An 18,667-nucleotide genomic window follows, 5' to 3' on the forward strand; every position below is an offset into this window, starting at 1 on the left:
CTCTCACATCATGCTACAGTTGGACTGTTGCCCTGTTGCTCTTTTCTGTCAGTAAAATTGGAGACTTTAGCTGTTTAGATGTTACTTTCAGCTCACCGCGCCAGTAACTATTAGGTAAAGTCTCCGCGATAGCGTTTGTTCACGTTAGAGTTCACTGCTGCTTGGAGAAATTGTCCTGAAGTGGCTTTTAAAACAACAAATAAATGAAAACAGTTGGGAGTTTATTAACACTAATTATTCAGGTTAATCCTCAACACTTAATAAGGCAATTTGATGGTAATTTGCGTGGCCTGATTAGACGTTGAAGAAACACTGAGTTAAATTACCTCTCTAGTGTATAACAGGATTGTTTTCACAGCGGCTTTAGCTGGTAATAAGTTAGCATTTGGGATTCCTAAAATAAGATCCTGTTTACTCCGTTTTCAAGAGAAAAGGGAAGACTTTCTTTGTGGTCTGGGTGTCCGTTTACACAACAATGGTGCTTGGAGCCCCTGAAAATGCAAACTTTTGTAAAAAGCTCAGACTCCACGGAAACGGGTGAAAATGCATCTTTTCTGCGCAGGTGCTCCACGGCTGTACTAAACAGTCCTGCACATGGGCGAGTAGATGGAAAATAACAACAATGGCAGCCTCAAGAGTGTCACGACTCCCAGTCCATATTCTCCTGGGACTTGGTAGTTTTAGAGTCGAGAGTCACCGTCATAACAATCCAACTTCACCGTCTGTCAAACGAATGTCCGTGTACTCGCCATCGTTAATGTTTACAGCGTATTCTCGAAGTGCATGTGTGTGTAGTTTCATTACAAAAACAAACAACAGCACCCACCGGTGGCCCAACATGAAAACGACATTGTTTTCAGCATTTCTGTGTTAAGTGACATTGTTTTCAAAACGTTGCCATGTAAATGTAAAGCTTTGAAACGAAAAAGTCAAGGCTTCTTGATTGAAGCTTTCTCACCTTTACAAAGTTAGAAATAACTGCTGCTTTAAAGCGAAGCTTTTTTAGGCAAAGTGGACACTGAAGGCTTAACATCTACCTAAATATACCTAAAACAAACAATGAGTCATCATTAAAATGTTGCAGCTCTTTGTTGTACATTTGTCAAAGGTATTTATTTGAAAAAAGTATTTATTTAATAATGACTCCAGTGAAGCATTTTTATGTAGCTATACCAGTAAGTTATAATATTAGTCACAACACTAAGTTAGTTTATGAGAGTTTTTTTTCACACTCTCACAACAATAAATAGAAGGATTGCTCCTTTTTTAATCTTAGGTTTAAAGTAAAAAGGGACATTTAAGGCTAAACTCCCTTAAGTTAGCACCCAGAGCATTTTAGGTCATTTTGAGGGGGAGGTCATAAAAACGTCATTAGAAATTCACTTCATGTCAACACTTAACAATGCAAAGTGTAGATATATAGCACCTCTTTATCTTTTTACTGAAAAAAAGCGACTATTTTATCTTGCTATATTTCAACTGAAAAATTTGATTGTGAAGACCTTTTGCTTCTGTTTTTATCAGCTTTCCTTCAAGCTCTTGGGACATTAATGTATTAGAAATGACCACTTCTGCTACATTAAAGGTGACCTTTTCACTTGAAACTGACATTTAAGCTAAATATTCAAGCAGTTTGCATCTATATCGGTCCTAAAAGCAATAAATAAGTGACGCTCTGAACAGTCTGCAGCTGTTTACCACAGATTTTCCATGGTAACCCTTTAAGACAATGATATGTCGTTATATTCTTATTATCTATGTAAGGTATCTATTTTTAGTTGTTCGTGGTATAAAGTGGCAGAGCAGACTGAAATATTGCATGTGGGTGACAAAGTACTCATGTAATCAGGAATGTCAGGGATTTTTAACTTTCATCACTTATTAAAGTTTAAATAATGTATGAATTTGATATGTAATAAAATCTACTTCAAAGTGCAATACAGCCCCCCCAAAAAACACATATTTCAAAGTTTAGGGTTTCAATACAACTGAAAATTGAATACATTTCTGACTGTATTTCTATGAAAAGCTATGAATAATTTTTAACAATCAATCAGATTCTATTAATCATACACAATCAGCTTGTATCTCAAAGTTTGACACAAGTATTCCATATTTTCTGTAGGTGAGGTTAGTTGATAAGGTGCCTTTATTGTTAGAAAATAGATCTTCATCTCACATTAATTCTACAAAGAATAGAGAAACAGCGAGTCCAAAAATCAAAAGCTCCTAAATTGTAAGAACATAGCAAACAACCTTGAGCTCAATGAATACGAGGCAATCTTGAGTGTTTGTATAATGAATCAGCTTTTTATCCTCACCACCAGGCCAGAGTGAGACTTTGACAGCTCCAAAGGTTTTTAAAAAACTTAATTAATCCATGCAATTTTACTTTGTTATTCAGAAGGCAAATAGCAGTTTTGAAAAAATGAGTATTTGACATCGAATGTTTTCTCAAAATCTCAGCTGCAACTCAGAAGTCAGTAAATGTGAGGACTGGAAAGGAAATGATGCATCCATTTGAGTCATATTGGAAGTACGTGGCTTCTTTAGTATTCTTTATAACTGCATATGGAGATTTTTTTTTAATGGCATTGGTTTCTTTACATTAGCAGATATAGCCTGCTCCTCACACAGAAAACCCGACAGTCTGAGGGATTAAAAAGTAATCAATATGTTTTTTTGCAGTGGCATCATACACCACAAAACTATTTTTATACTTATTCCAAGCATGCAGTTGTTCTCCTTAGGACTTATAAAGGCATTTTAATATGAAACATGTCGTGAATACTCCTTTATATTTTCCATCTCTCTCATCCCTTCAAATATGTGGCATAAAATGAAATAAACGTCTGCAGACTTGGTGTGCAAAAGCTTGGAAAATCACATGGTGAACAACCTTGAGCTTTATGAATATGTTTTTGGAGACTTTGCAAAAGCCATCATCCTTTTCATCCAGTGTCAGAATTGGAAAACTAAACAATTTCTGCAAATTTCCTTTTCAAATGATAATAATAAAAAGTGAAATACAACTTAGAAACAATCTGTCTGTGAGTTCAAAAAATTAGCGATGTTAATGGGATTAATTCTGACGCAGGAGGATTAAAATGTGGTGAATGTGCAGTTTGTTCAGTAGAAATGTCAGTGGTGGGTTTCTGACAACAGATATGGCCTGTTCCCGGGGCAGGGAGCTCCAGACTGCCAGTGGTTAAAAAACAATCAATAATATACATGAAGAATGGGTCTAATGTCTCGAGTAAAAGATGCTGCTTGTAGAGATCAACCCACAGAAAATTGTCACTTGACTCTCCAGTTACCCTCAGCTCCATCGAGCATTGCAACGTCTTTCAATCGATCGCTTCGACGTCCAGTCAACATCCTGCAGCTCCACTGTTTGGCTTCTTTCAAACTACTCCCTCTGGCGTTTAACTTCAAGATCTCCAAAATCTGAGACTGATGATGCTAGCAGCGTGCTGGCTGGTGAAAAAATTAAATAAACAAAAAAATTATGCAAATGAATATGCGTCTGCTGTGCTGACAGCTTGGCTATTACAACTTTATAAAGGTGACAACAAGTCGATGGTGTTTTTAGAAGCGAGCTGCACTGGCCTCCTCGTGCCAAAATCAATTAACTCCGAGGGTAAAGTCAAGTGGAATCTTCTGCTACGAATGACGTAGACACACACACACACACACACATATATATGACCCTGTTGAGGAAGATTTTCACACCAGTTCTGACGAGCCAGCTTTATTCACATGACACATTTCAGCAACAATGCAATTCAAAGTTCTTTAGATTGAAAAATATGAACATCCACATCAACGAAAACAAGGAATGATAAAAGTATACTCATAAAAGAAATACTTGTTTTACTCAAACGGTTTTCAGCTTGGTTTTAAGAGAACCCAGAGTTGGAGCCATCCAGCAGTTTCATGAAATTTCTTCCAGTTATTTGACGCCTAAGAACTGAAAGCAGCTTGTTTGGCTCTGACTCTCGAAGAGATTCCACGTGACCTGGAAGGTCTGGACAGACGATCAGAGACGTATTCTGGGCTTAAACCACTAAAAACTTTGCATCAGTGACATTTCAAAATGCGCTCTGTTTAGGAGGACTTGAGTTTTGAATCAGCTGCAGCTGTGCGACAGATTTTTTGAGGCAGAGCAGAAAGGACGCCATTACATTAATCAAGTGGAACCAAGACAAACACATGGATAAGCTTTTCTAAATCCTGCTGAGTCATTCCACTCTTTCTATATTCTTCAGAAGATAAACGGCTGCCTTTGTGATTATTCTCATATGACTGCAGGTCAGAGTCCATGATCACATCCAATTTCTGGCTTTGTCGCTGGTTTTGAACTTCACAGACTGAAGTAGTGTAGGTTTTAATATCTTATCTTTGGCCCCAAATACTATTACTTTAGTTTTATCTTTGTTGAAGCTGAAGACAGTTTTGGCACAACCAAACATTGTCTAATACCCCAAATGCTCTTGTCTCCTGGAGAAAGAGGGATGCAAATCTGTGTGTCATCTGCATAGATCAAGAGCCACATACAGCATATTTTGACTGGGCCAGAACATAAAATAACCTATAAATACTAACAAATGCAACATTTGTCTTATATTGTGTGAAAAGACTATTAGATATGTGTGTTTTTCTTTTGCACACAAACCGAGGAACAGCTCAAAGTTGTGTCTGAAAGTGTCTCTGCCACAGTGTTTATCCTATGATGTGGGCAAAATCCTGTCATTTCCTAGGAAGCACAATATCTGCAGCCTTTAGTACGCATGTTTCCACAAAATCATCCTTATAACAAGGCTTTGATGCTAATGCCGTTTCGCTATCAACAGGGTAAAGAGCTTTTTCTGCTGGAAAAGTAAGAAGGGATCATTTTACACTTTACAAGGTCACCCATGGAGCCAGACTGAACCGGTTTCCTGTTGTTTTGGCCTACTGGCCACATGTTCGACACCCCTCCTGTCAAGCAATGGCTTTGTCGTACACTTCCTGTGTTGTATTCTCAGGATGATACTGCTCAGTTCATTCGTTGAAACTTTTGTGAGCCATGTCATATCTGCTGTATTTTGAAGAGCTGAAATTTCGTCCTTGGACAACCCGCCGTCCCCTGCTGAGCCGGAGAAGATCACACACAAAACAACTCGACGAGGCCCAGAGGACGGGACGAAAGCTCTTGTGAACACCTGAAACTGAGCCAGAGCTGATCGATTCCCATTCTTTGCAGAGGAAAAGCGGCGTCTTATGTAGATGGCCGAGGTTTGAATGGGAAGAAAGGATCCAATTTCTACCCCGGTCTCTGCAGCTGTCAGAAGATAGGCTTTGACTGACAGCTCAGTGGTGCACGGCTCCTGCAGCTTCTTAAACGACAGCCAGAGAAGTAAACAGCATCCGGCTTATCAGAGCAAAGCAGGAGCTTAGAGGGCAACAGTTTGGCTGAATCGGGGGAGACTTAAGGCAGGGGAGTGTGCAGGCAGCCCACTAACTGAGCTCTAAGCCGCAACCTATATACGACCTTTGATGTGTTTGCCTTCCCTCATGACCCCTGGGCACTTAATGGGTGGGCAGAAGTGAGGTGAATATGACAGCTGAGTTTCAGATGGCTCGAAATGTCACTTTTCATTTTTCCTCTGATGTAGAAATCGAATTTCATTGAGAAGCATGGGCGGTTAGCCACATTATTGGGGCAATATCTCACTAGCAGAGTTTCACACAGACACACTGACATGTTGATGCTGTCTGCTGTAAATCAGCAACACGTCCAACAGCCGACTTCTGGCTGTCAGATAGCTTTTGAGGCTGTGTTGCATTGAAGTCAAAGATCTTTTTTTTTCTCCCCAGAACACTCCTTTAAATCCATTGATACTTTTTTTTGGTGCAAAATCACAGTGAAATACGTTACAGAAATAAACTCTAGCTGTAAGGTAATAGTCGTCTAAATTCTTGAGGTATCATGTCCTATCTCCATCCATTTCACCAAACACTGAATCAGTATCACCTACCATCATGACTATAGAGGGGTTCACAGGATTTCCCACTCCAAACAGCCATGATGGAAAGAGATATCGGCACAGTTATGTCTACAAACACAAAACAGGGTACCACAGTCGCGGGGTGTATCTTCCTCTGCTGAGACAGTTGCTTAAGGCAGTGATGCAATCTGTCTGCAGCTGCCAATGCATTTGTGACACATCATGTCCTCCCCTGTAGTGTCTGCAAGATGAGTAAGGACCACACGCTGTGTGGGAACATGTGCATCTGTAAGTGCGTATCATTCATGTCGCCGCGTGGTCTCCATAAGAGAGGCTCTGTGTTTATCTTTGCATGTTTGTTTGTATGAGCGTGTTCGGCGGCGAGGAGGGGCGGGGACGACGAGGCAGGGAGACGAGATGAGGAACGCGGCGCGACACGTTGAAAGATTAAAAGAGAGCAGCTGAAGGAGCAGACTGCACCGCCCCAGCGAGAGTCCCTCACCTGCTGTCCTCCTGGTTGATGCTCATGTACATTTCCCAGGTAGTGTCTTCTGCGATCCCCCCGTGCGGCACCAGCAGACTGATACCTGCAGTGAGGGGAGCATGCACAAAAGGCCATCAGCACACATGCACATGACGTACACCTGCTCAGCTGTCAGGTTGCTTCATCGGAGGTGACAGTTGGAGGGGCGCGAGACAGCCCAAGAAAAAAAGAAGGGGGGAAAAAAACCGAGGGTGACGGAAGCAAGTCCTGAAGGCCTAGTGACACAAACACACACGAGTACAGACTGCCTCCCTGGTGAGCGCAAACGCACGTACATACACAACTTTCCCTTGTATCATAAACAATTACTGCCAATCTATTTGCAGATAAAACTCCTCAAGGGACAGGATGATGAATGTAGGTCACAGGAAGGAGCTGCCTGAAGGGTGTAGTACGCCCGTTTGCAATGCTAACATTTGTTTACATTTCCTCCTGGTGTACATAATGGGATTTTAAACGTAACCAAACTCCTTTTCCCCCTCCCAGGATAATAATAAAAAAACTTGATTTTCCCTCCCCTATTCTTGAAAAGATAGCCTACTTGAAAGAAATCCCACAGCTGTGTGTTTATATGTGCATGTGTGCCTACATGTCTGTGTTCAAAGTATATTTACTCATAATTGTCAGTTTTCTTTTTAAAAATTAGATAATGTGAATGGAATTCACAGAAGTTTCTACATGTAATTTATTTATACACAAATTCATACATGTGTTATCCTGTAATATGATGTATTAATGACAAAAATATCTATCTATCTATCTATCTATCTATCTATCTATCTATCTATCTAGACATTGATGACAGAAATGTGAAAGGCATTTTAAAGCCTTTGTTAAAAAGTTAGCTTATAATATTAATGCAATGAAATTTTACATATATGTATACATTTTAGTTTAATAAAAATAATGATGATGATGATAATAATAATAATAATAATAATAATAATGATGAAAATAGTAATATCCTTTAAAAGAATAACACTTGAATAAAAAAAAGTAGATAAATATCAAAAAGGCACCATGCTGATGATGATCACTGATGGCACTGAAGCTAAACCCTTGAGGAGAAGTGTAACTGAGGTGTGTTCGGAGGGAAGACAAAGTTGAAATGTTTCATTAATTAATCTGATTTAAACACTCGACTGAAAGATTTTCTGCAGTCAGAAGCACTTTGAATGCTTTGTGGTGTTATTCAGGGGAAGCACCAGACAGTTAAAAATGTCAGCGCTGTCTCAGTTCATCACTTCAGTAAACAATATATTCATGATCATGTTACCTGTTCGATCGATGACATTTTCACTTTTTTTTGCTGCAGATCGACTCTGACAAGGTCAAACGACTTTGAAATGCAATACGAGACGCCCCGTATCAGCTTGTGTGTGGCGTCGATGCACAGGAAAGTTACGATTTATGTGATTCCTGCTTTTGTTCTGGAGGAACTTTACAAACCGAGCATTAATAAATCTAAGTGTGTGGTGGTACTCTCACCTGTGTTGGGCACCACCAGCTTCCCACCTGCATGGCCAAACACTGCAGTAGCTTTGTGTGGAGACCTGCCAGTAGTCAGGGAGACTTGAGGATTGAAAAGGTTTTTGCCTCTTCTGCCCAGTGTCGTCCCCACTGGAACCCCTCTGTAGTCTGGAGCCAGTCCTCTCGGAAATGTCTGAGGGTGCGACATGACATGGTACTCTGCCCTGTCTGCAGCTCCTGAGGATAAGATAAAAAAACAACAGCTGAGAGAGAGAAAACAAACTCAACAAAACAACACAGATCATGAACATAAGCATATTTTTGCCTTTCAGCTCCAGCAAACAAGCAAAATAAAAATAAAAAAAGTTTTTCAAAACTTTACAAAAAACAATATCAGTTTAGAAACTGCTCACTAAGCCCCGCCTCCAGATAGAGCTAGTCCAATCACAGCTCAGCAACAATTATCTCTGTCAGGCTTTTTGCCTCCAGCTGAAACAAGATGCCTGAGGCTTGCAGTAATAAAGAAACTATCCATTTGAAGAGTTTACAGTGTGGGGTTTAACACAAGGACAGTTGTTAAGGGCAGATTAAACCTCGACTTTCCGTGTCTTCAATTGATTCTATTTTTAATTAGACTTTCAGGTTACATGAAAATGCATATATTTTAGCAGTACTGTTATGTATATTGGCTCATCTTGATCATCTTGATAAAAATGTGATCTTCCTCTGACACCTGATGTAGCGAAGCAGCTTTTTCCTATAGAGATTTTGTGAGAATTCATTGAGTAAAAAAGTAATCTCACAAAATCTTTATAGGAAAAATCTGCTTCGCTACATCAGGTGTAAGCCACCAAGAATAAGCATCAATTGATAATAAGAGAAAAATAGAAAAGTAATACAGGATGAAACTGAATTTAAGTGGATATTATTATACCAGCAGAACATCACATTATTAGTTGATAAATTAGCTGAGTTTTAGCGGGAGGAAGATGCTCTATACTGTGGATGTTTGTGGTTCTTGAAACAAACACATTCAAAAAGTAATAATGTTAAATGCAGGTGAAGGATTATGTTTAATACAGTGGCTATTTCACGACAAGTCTCAAGCTGCTCCTCTAGTAAAAAGGAGTATAGCAAAATAGTAACAGTGATGGCAATAGCTTTGACTAATACTAAAGCTAAAAGTCACCTGAATGACCAGGACTGAGAATGAGAACAGCTTTGGAGCACTCCCAACAGTTTCTATGAACCACATACAATCATTATATTATTGAATGAGTAGCCCACGGAAACGCTTGTTGTGTCAACTGCCAAAAGTAGCACTGTGACAGTGATGCGATAATCTGTCACTGTGAACATTTTGAAATCGTTTTTTAGAAAAACCAAGTCTGAATTTTAGAATTTTATGGCAAGTGTGAAAGTTTGCTGCTGCAGCAATAACAAACGTGGACAAGGATTGGCGAATGGTCCACTTGCGATGCCCTCTGAGGTGATCATGTTTTTTTCCCCTTCTGTGTCAGAGCTTTTTTAAAGACAGCCTGAGGAGAGAAGCAGATTCAAAGCAAGATGGATTATCCCTCTGCCTGCGGTTGCGGAGGCGGACATGCTCTGCAGCTCTTGCCCTTCTGAAAGTGGCTGAAAAACCACAGACACGAGCTTTCATAACAGTCTTGTTGTCTAACCTTTGACCTTGAGATCGGGCAGCGGGTCGAGGAGCGAGCGCTCGGCCATTAGCTCCTTGTCGATGGAGTCCTGAAAGCACATCGGGCTGGTGTAGGTACGCGACACTGTCAGGTCAGGTTGCATGGATGAATTAATAAGCAGGGGGTTTGCTGAAAAACACAGAGAAAGGAGAAAGACAATTATCAAAGACATCTTTAGATGTCAAACACATTTCAACAGAGGCACACATAAAAATTGCTTTATGATTTGTGGAAACAGTTTTTTCGCTCCTTCCACCGGTGCGAAATATAGTTCAACTTTGGAGGGCGGTGTAAGTGCAAGTGGAGTTCGAAAGTATTACAATTTAGTAGTCAATTCAAATTCACAAGTTATTCACGAGTTCAGTGGCAGAAACAGACCCTCTTCCAACTGGAGCAGCAGTCACCCCACTGTCTTTACTGTCAGTGCAAAGTAAATATATTACTGATACATGAATATGGTTTCAATCACTTAAATACTTGTGTTGTTTCTCCAGTAATCATATTATTGTCAGAGTTGCAATGTTAAACCTGTCAATCAATATACTCTACCAAAGGCTGTGCGGTGACTGGTGATGAGCGGATGGGACTAAACAAAACAATCTGATCCCAGTACAAGATGTTTTGTTACAGTGCGACTTCAAAGACGCTGGCCAGGAATTCAATTTCCAAAAGTTTTACAACTCCACCTTTAATAGGGACTATTTACACAACAAGAAAAAAATTAACATTTTCATTGTGTTTTGGTTGTCTGTTTACACGACGACGGCACCACAGCTAAAGTAAATAGTTCTTCTGCCTATGTGTGAGTAGATGGACAATAACAGAGTGTCATGACTCCCAGTCCACATTCTGCTGGGACTTGGTAGTTTTATAGGTGACAGTCAGCATAATAGCAAAGCGAGCCCATTTGTCATCGATCCATATGAATGTCCGTGTACTCCCATTGTTAAGGTTTATAGTGTATTGTTCTCTGCGTGCATGTGTGTGTGGTTTCATTACAAAAACAATCAACAACACCCAAGAGTGGCCAGACATAAACAGTACATTTTCAGCATTTGCGCAGTTCCCATGTAAACCTGAAACTTTTCTGAAACAAAAACACAGAAATGGAGTCACAGTTTCCTCCCACACTATGTTTGAGGATAATCGGTACATTTCTCAGATCGGAGTGTGGTTGTTGTCTCTGTGTGTTTGTCCTCCGATGGACTCACAACCTGTTCGGGGTCCCTGATGTTCCCCATCGGTCAGCTGGAAAAGTGGTATAGATGGATGGATGAGTAGAACATAAAACTGAGGCACCCACCATGTGACGGGGTCAAGTATCTGGCGACTCTACAGGTATTTTTTTTTTTGGTAGAATCTCATCTGCATGAAGAGCAGCACCATGTTTGAACCCGAACCGACGGGAATATGTAACATACATTAAAACCTGAAACACGATTCGCGAATACAGCTCAAACTTTACCCGTCTTTAAAATCCTAAAGAATAAGTCCTTTTCTTGTCTGCTCCTATAATATCATCACCACCGAAACAAGAATCTCATCTCATTCATTAGTGCCAAACAACAGCTGGAGTCAAAGTGCTTTAATGTGATATCCAAAATTATTGCTGAATGAAGCGACGTCTCGCTTTTGAATTATAACGCCGACAAGTGAATTTTCCTTTTTGAAATAAAAAATCCCCTTTATTTTTTTTATCTTTCATTCCCAACTTCGGGGCACAGGCAGACGCACGAGCGCTCAGTACATCTGGTGAAGTCGCATATCTCAGCCATTTGTATGCGCGCTGTACTGAAAATGAAAGGCCCGACTCCTGGTGCCGTGCAAGCTAATCGAAACTCGCCAAACAGATAAAGTTATTATAAATGAAATTATCTATTGATCTGTTTATTGTGAGGCGGAATTTATTTGTGCGTAATGACACACTGTCAGCAGTTTCGGCGAGCATAATGTGACGGCAGACGACGCGGCGAGGTAAACAGCGCGGCCCATCTTGATGAGCAAAAGAATGTAAATTGGCAATTTATTTTGCTTTGGGAATTAGGTGAGCTGTTGTGACTCATGATGAAGATCGTGAATGCACAAAACAAAAACAATAAAAGAAAAAAATACCTGAGCCACTACTGTAGCATTGTGTAACATTAAAACAGAAGGGAAAGGGGAGCACATAGGGTTTTATGGTGGCTTGGCTGTTTTAGCCCCTGAAACACTGGAAACAGAGACCAAGATTAAAGCTTTCCCTGCCTCCTGCTGTGTTATCAAAATGAACTTTATTATGCCCTGCTGAGGGCTGCTGCTGCGGCAACCCATAATGCCAGCCTTGTAAAAAATATGCCTCAATCTGTGGGGCAAAACACACCGCGCTCCTGAGTGCTGATGTTTCTGTGTTTTAGGGACACGGGGGGCCATGAAAACCCCATTTGGTGGGGAAACAAACCAAAAAAACCCACTAATAAATTAAAATTTTAATTCCATAATCATGAATAATGAATGTAAGCTTTGTTTATATTTCAGATAATATATAAAAAAAAATTGACACACAGCCCTAATGAGTGGTTGTTTTATTTTGCTGAGGCTCCGGTGCGAGAGAAGATCTAAGTAATAATACATAAGAGTAAAACAGTAAATTTGTTTAGAGCACACGCTGTGCTTGTTACCATAAGTTTTCAGGGAACGTTTATTGCTCTGGGCATACTGATGTTTGCAATAAAGCAACAAATGCATTGCACGGCTTATAGATAATGCTCTATGTTATTGGACATTTAATGTACAACAGCACCAGACAGCATGAGAATCTCCAGAAGGCTCAAGTAAACAAACTGAAAAATTAAATACTGTCATTGTGGACCCTACAGCTTCTTAATAATTGATGTCGTTATATCTTAATACAAAGACCCATATGCATAATTCAAAGGACACATAAATACACGTACATAGAAAAACAGCATGCTTTGTTCGGGTGTTCCCTTCATTTACAGGCACAGACATGGCTTTGTAATGGATTTTACAGTGTTTTAATTAAAATACAATAGTAAAACAGCCCTTTTGTCACTGAAAGCTCGTGCTTTGTGTGAGTGTGTGTGCTATTTTCTTGCTGCATTAACACACAACACTGCTGTGTGTATTTAAATTAGTTCACATTACAATCTGGTTCAAGCAAAGTTAAGTTTTATCATGCATTTCCATAAAATGAAAGAAATCACTACAAAAATAAAGATAAAATATGTGGAATAATTTTCATCTTATATGTACTACAATGTCATTTTCTCTTGAGGGACACTTTTTTCTGGTGCTTGAACTTGTTTGGGTCAAAGTCAGAGTCAAAATGAACTCATGGTAGGTGCAGTGAAGTGGCCATGGTTGTTTTTATGAAAATCAGTCTGCAAAGTGCAATTTTGGCACTTGATTGTAGCTGCACTTTAACGGGCTCTCACTCCAATGTCAAGTGCAAAGGATCTTTGTCTCTTTACAGAAGCTTCACAAAGTCCAGCAAACCCTCCACTGATTTGAAGGGGTTCTAAAAAGAATTCTTATACAGATTGACTTTTTTAATAATATTGTCTTATTAAGGTTTTTACCAACTTTGACAGAATATACTTTACATAAGAGTGTGTGTAGGGATTTAGGAATGGATTTTAATTCAGCGAAATGCACCGCAAATACTGAAAATTATATCAGGAACATTTGATTTGATTTGAGAGGGATGCAGCAACTTTAGTAAAAACGTATGTGTGGCCTTATTTCACAAAATGTAAATACAGGATTCAAATGCTTTTAAAAGGGTTACGTTTTGCTGTATGCTTTGAGTGAGTTTCAGAGCCTGACACTTTTTTTTTTTTTAACCTTAGTATAAACGAGTCCATTATCTCCAATTACCGCTCTTTGTTGTGTTCACACAAGTATTGTTCTCCTCCTTAAGAGAAGAATGTGCGTACTTTGCCATCTCTCTTCACACAGAATGAAAGCACTGTCCTGTACATTGCAGGAGATCCCCTCCTGCGGTTTATTATTAATTAATGTCTGGAGTTATTATACAGCAGCGGGAAAGAATCCTCTCTGTGATTCATCCGTACTCTCTAAATGACAAGTCAAACAGCAGGAATGTGTCAATAAATTAAATAAATAATACGAAATGGCAACAGACTGGAGCAAATTAACCACGGCAACATGCTGTACTTTTCTGGGCAAGCTGATAAAGTATTCTGCATTTTGTGAATGTGTCGAGTGAAATATCAATGCGGTCGTCTTTAACAGGAGCCATACACTTTTAAAATGTGCATTATAAATTGTAGGTATTTGATGGTGTTTAGATGAGAGATCATGATTGTCAGGATGTGATCAGGAAGAAAGGGCGCAAACATGCAGCACATGTGAACAACACATGAAGGTTGAATTACAAAAAAAAGAAAACAGCGACCATTTTTAACTAATATTGCTTCAGTAAGAGAATCCGAGTAGAGATCATATTGCAACACAGACAGACGGAACCAAAAATGGGAACCAAAATAGCATAAGCTAAAACGTCAAAGGAGGAGGGCAAATTCGTGAAAACTAAAAGGGGGAAAAAAAAGTTCTGAGAATCAACAGTATTTTACCCACATTAGCCTGGGGACAAATGCTTTTTCTCTTCAAAAATATCCTGCTGTTCATTCTACATTTTGTTAAAAGTGCTTTAAATGTGACCATTTTTGGACATACTTGTAGTTCTTTGGAGTAACACCAGGAGAAAAGTTGGGATTTATGGATTAAAATATGAAGGAGGTCGAAGACCAGGATGAAGGAAGACCAGGCAACGAACCTTCAAAAGTGACAATCATCTTGTTATCTGCAATAGATATATTTAGAATGGAATTGTGTTTTATGACATTTTGATAAAATATGAATGGATCTTGGGAAACGGAGCCAGGAAGAGCACAGATTAAATTCTTATAGAATCATGAGAAAAAAAGGCAGTGATTGCATAGAGTGAGAAGTTATGTAAGGCTTGAATATCAGACTTGTCACTATGATGCATCTACATGAACGTGAACCTGCTTCAGCCAGGTCTTTTTTTAAGCCTTGATTGTATGTTTGGATCAATAATGCAATCAAAAACCAAGTGAGCAAGTTCAGCGGTGAGAAGAATCGGAGCCAGACTCCTGTAGAGACGATATTAAAATGCATTTGATGCATTGAAGGATGTAAGCCGTCTTTTCAATGGTGCTGGTGTTTCTTGCTCGAGCAATATTTTTTGATTTATATTTCATTTATTGGCTATAAAACAACATTTTCCAATGTATCTTTAACAAAACATCCATCCCTTTCACACGGGGGTCACTGCGACTTGCAATGTAAACTTGGGTAGTTTTTACCCAATTATAACAGGGATTTCAACCTGGTTTCCCTTTAAAGGGATTCTTAGATGTTACTGTTAAAATGTGCATCCCTCCTGTCGTTCCAATTACCAGGAAAGTTGATACAATCTTTATTTATATTACCTACTACATATTATGGGCTTCTTAAAGACCCTAAATATCCCAAGAAAATCCTTTTTTGTCAGACTCACACGTCTTTGATTTCTGCTATTTCAATCATAACACTTACCTGAAAACAAAAAAAAAAATCTGTTACATCCTTGTTTGGATTGTGTAGGTTGTTAAACATCTTCGCTCACACTGCGTTTGTTCTCAAACGAAGCCATTTTACAATATGTACCAGTGGGACTGACCTTGACGAGAGGTCTTAAAGCTGAAGGACTGGAAGCCCCCGGTGAGGGCGGAGGAGTCGATGACATCGACGCCGTACTCGCTCTGGCTCCTTCGGTAAAGGGTGACGGCGATGATCAGCAGCACGACAGTCACCACGCCCGCAGCCAGGCCCGCATACAAGGCCACATCACTGCTGGTCTCCACCCCTGTGCGCAAGACACACATACAAGCTTTCAAGTCATGCTTTATTTATTCATTTTTATTTATTTTCCAAGTCTACTAATTAGGACCCCCCCCAAAAAAAAACAAAAAACAAGCTGAAAACCTGTGAGGAATAGCAGAGCTGAGTTAGTGGAAGTCTCACGCAGCACACATCCGAGTCTCCCTGAGTTTCAAACTACTTCTGTGCCTTTTTTGTTTTCTCCTCCTCGGATGCCCTGCCTCCTGATGCACAGCTTCATTGTCCCGTTCTGCAGCGTTAAAGCTACTAATGAGGAACCTCGGAAGGAAGGCGATTATAATCAACCCAGCACCTGACTGTCATTTCAAACACCGCTTGGCTCTGGTGTATGAGGCACTCTGAGCTCCACTGGGATAATGTGACAAAACCAATTCATTAAATTAGCTCATCGGCAACGATTATGCTCTATCTGGTCCCACCAGTATTGCTGCGTCCAAGTCCACAAAGGGAACGAATGAGTGGGAAATAAAGGAGCTGCTAGCTTGTTCTTGAAAGATAATGAGATCTGCACCGAAACAGGACATGCTGAGAAATCCTCTAAGTAGCCTGAAGCTCAAATGAGGAGAAATGGACAAAATATGCAAAGCGGTATTACAGCTACAGTAGCAGGTTAATTGAGGGCTTGGGAAGTTTTGGCGGCACGGACATTCTCCCTTTCCCCATGTCTGACAAAACAAAAATACACAACTGTGTTAAAGGATGAGTGAGGAGAAGGAGCGAGTGGCTGCGTTGGTATCAAATTGATTTCCCTGCATTTTAACTGTGCAGCATTAGTAAATGGCTCATTCCCCCCCCCCCCCCCCCCCCCCCCCAACATGGTAATAACGCACATAGCAGTGGATATACAGTGGTTAACCACAAGCAGTGCGACTTGAAATAGTGCACCAGGAGTAGCCAAAAATAATTGTAATATTGGAAGTGTGAAATGTAACTGCAGCGAGAGCGGTAATAAAAGTCGAGAACAACTGATACAATTGATTATCCTGTATGAATATGTTTCACACTGATGTACAGCGTTCAAATTGCATTTTTACTTCGCTATTTCCTCAGTCCCTCAGCAGCGCTCCAAGGACAACCACATCCAGTTTGTTGTTATGAAAGCAGAAAAAAAAGAAAGAGTTCCAAGGACAAATAAAACAATCTCCCTTTGCTTTAATGTTCCAATGACAGTTAGAAAAATGTGGACTTGCGAGCATGTTCACCACCACCGTGAGGATTGAACCCTTTCAACAGGAATTAATGTGTTCACTTCATTGCGAGAATTCATTTCAGCAGCGATATGATGGACTACAATGTGACTTCAGGATGATAACCGCTCTTCTTGCAGACTGTGTGCCGCCTGTCTGTCAGAACATCTGTATCTGAAATAACTCTCACCTCTATTTCATGTATGGGACAATTCACAATGAGTCATGCAGTGATTTCTTTTTTCTTTTTCTCCCTTTTCTTTTCTCAAGCTTACCTTTTGGAAGGATTTACTTCTCACAAGACGTTAGTTCCTATTTCAGGGAGCTCAATGAGGATAAAATCACTAAAATTGCTCAGCAAGGCCAGTGATGAAGGCGAATGGCTGCTGATAAGGGTGTAGTTGTATAGGGAGTATACTCCATCAACACGTCCATCCATTCATCTTTTATATTGCTTTATCCAACCTCGGAATACAAGAGCGAGACACACACACTCACATTCCCACTTAATGAAAACATAGTCATTAATTAGCCTCAAATGCTACTTTTTGGAGCGTGGGAAACACAACACAATAAACTCCACAGACTCAAACCATGTTATGAGACACTCCACCAACACAAGAGGCAACACAAGAGACTACAGTCAGTTAGATGGACATTTGATCCTTTGAGACGTAAATTACTGAAGTGAAATGACCATGAACACCATAAAAAAAAAAAAAAAAAAAAGTAAAATATCAAAAGATGTAATCAAGGCTGCCATCTCACACACACTGAGCATTAGTGAAGCATTTGTCTTTTCTCACATTTCGTCCTTCGCTCATTGCTGAACGACTGATTTTCCACATTAAACGACGATGATTCGACTACTGCTGTAAAGCAAACATGGTTTTACAGCATATGCACTGTAAAGGAAGGGTTCATCTCACTTTCCTCCATCTCGATTATTATTTTGATCTCGCTGGGAAAAAAAAGTATTACAATTTGATTACCAAAAAATAGTATTAATTTGACCTTGGATTTAACATTTATTTATGAGTATTTATTTCAGAAAATTACATGAAGCAAGTCATGCTGAGTAACATCAGTCTGCTCTGTTCTCTCTCCTCCAAAATCAGCTTGTACTCACAATTTAAATGTTTAATTCTTGAATGAACAAATATGAATACACAATGTCACACATACAATATTCTCTTGTCCAAAAAAGTACAATTAGCCTTCTCATGGCTAGCAATGCCCTCTTTAGGAGAATTTGTAGCTGTTTTATAGAAGGGGCTGTGTTATCCTGTATCATTTAGGACTTTAGAGAAACTTGAAAACGCAAACAAAAAGCAATGAGCGTTCATTTGACACGCTTTCGTATAAATGGAAGCTGACCGCCCTGAGTGATGCGTTCAGGGGCATCACGTAACTCTTTCATGCTACGTGCTACATGCTAATGTACTTGGGAGCTCACACAGCTCACATATTAAAAACTTGTTCAAAATATGACTGATATATTCATTAGCGAGTTGAGACGTGTGTGTGCAAGACACGACAGTGCATAATTACAAAATACACATTCGCTGTCATGGACTTGTGGCGGAATGCGGAAGTATACACCGCCGAGGTTTCGGTAATGTGGCACAGAGAGACTTGGGCCAGGACTGTTGGCACTGCCGAACAAAATGTCTTCAGCCAGAAGGAGCTTCCCACCGAAAATGACATAATTTTGTTCGGCAAGACTCTGAAGTGCCGAACTTCTTCTGGAGTATGAAGGGGCGTTTAGTTCTCAGATCATTTCTCTAACTCTAAAAAAAGTATCTGGTTTGGGTGTCGTGCTTTCGAACTGTTAAGAAACTGTAG

General features: G+C 39.8%; 1 protein-coding gene across 1 annotated transcript in view; it reads right to left on the reverse strand.

The window, feature by feature from the left end:
• The window catches only part of LOC308117808 (netrin receptor UNC5D-like), a 200,310-nt gene that overhangs the window by 22,936 nt on the left and 158,707 nt on the right, over positions 1-18,667 (reverse strand). The window contains exons 9-12 of the mRNA XM_080476938.1: positions 15,415-15,600; positions 9,687-9,836; positions 8,023-8,241; positions 6,493-6,577 (exon numbers count right to left, since the gene is read on the reverse strand). Of these exons, the coding sequence (XP_080333064.1) occupies positions 6,493-6,577; positions 8,023-8,241; positions 9,687-9,836; positions 15,415-15,600 (640 nt within the window). The remainder of the gene's footprint in view (positions 1-6,492; positions 6,578-8,022; positions 8,242-9,686; positions 9,837-15,414; positions 15,601-18,667) is intronic.

Source organism: Lipophrys pholis, assembly GCF_963383615.2.
Source record: "Lipophrys pholis genome assembly, chromosome: 12".
Classification (NCBI taxonomy): Eukaryota; Metazoa; Chordata; class Actinopteri; order Blenniiformes; family Blenniidae; genus Lipophrys; species Lipophrys pholis.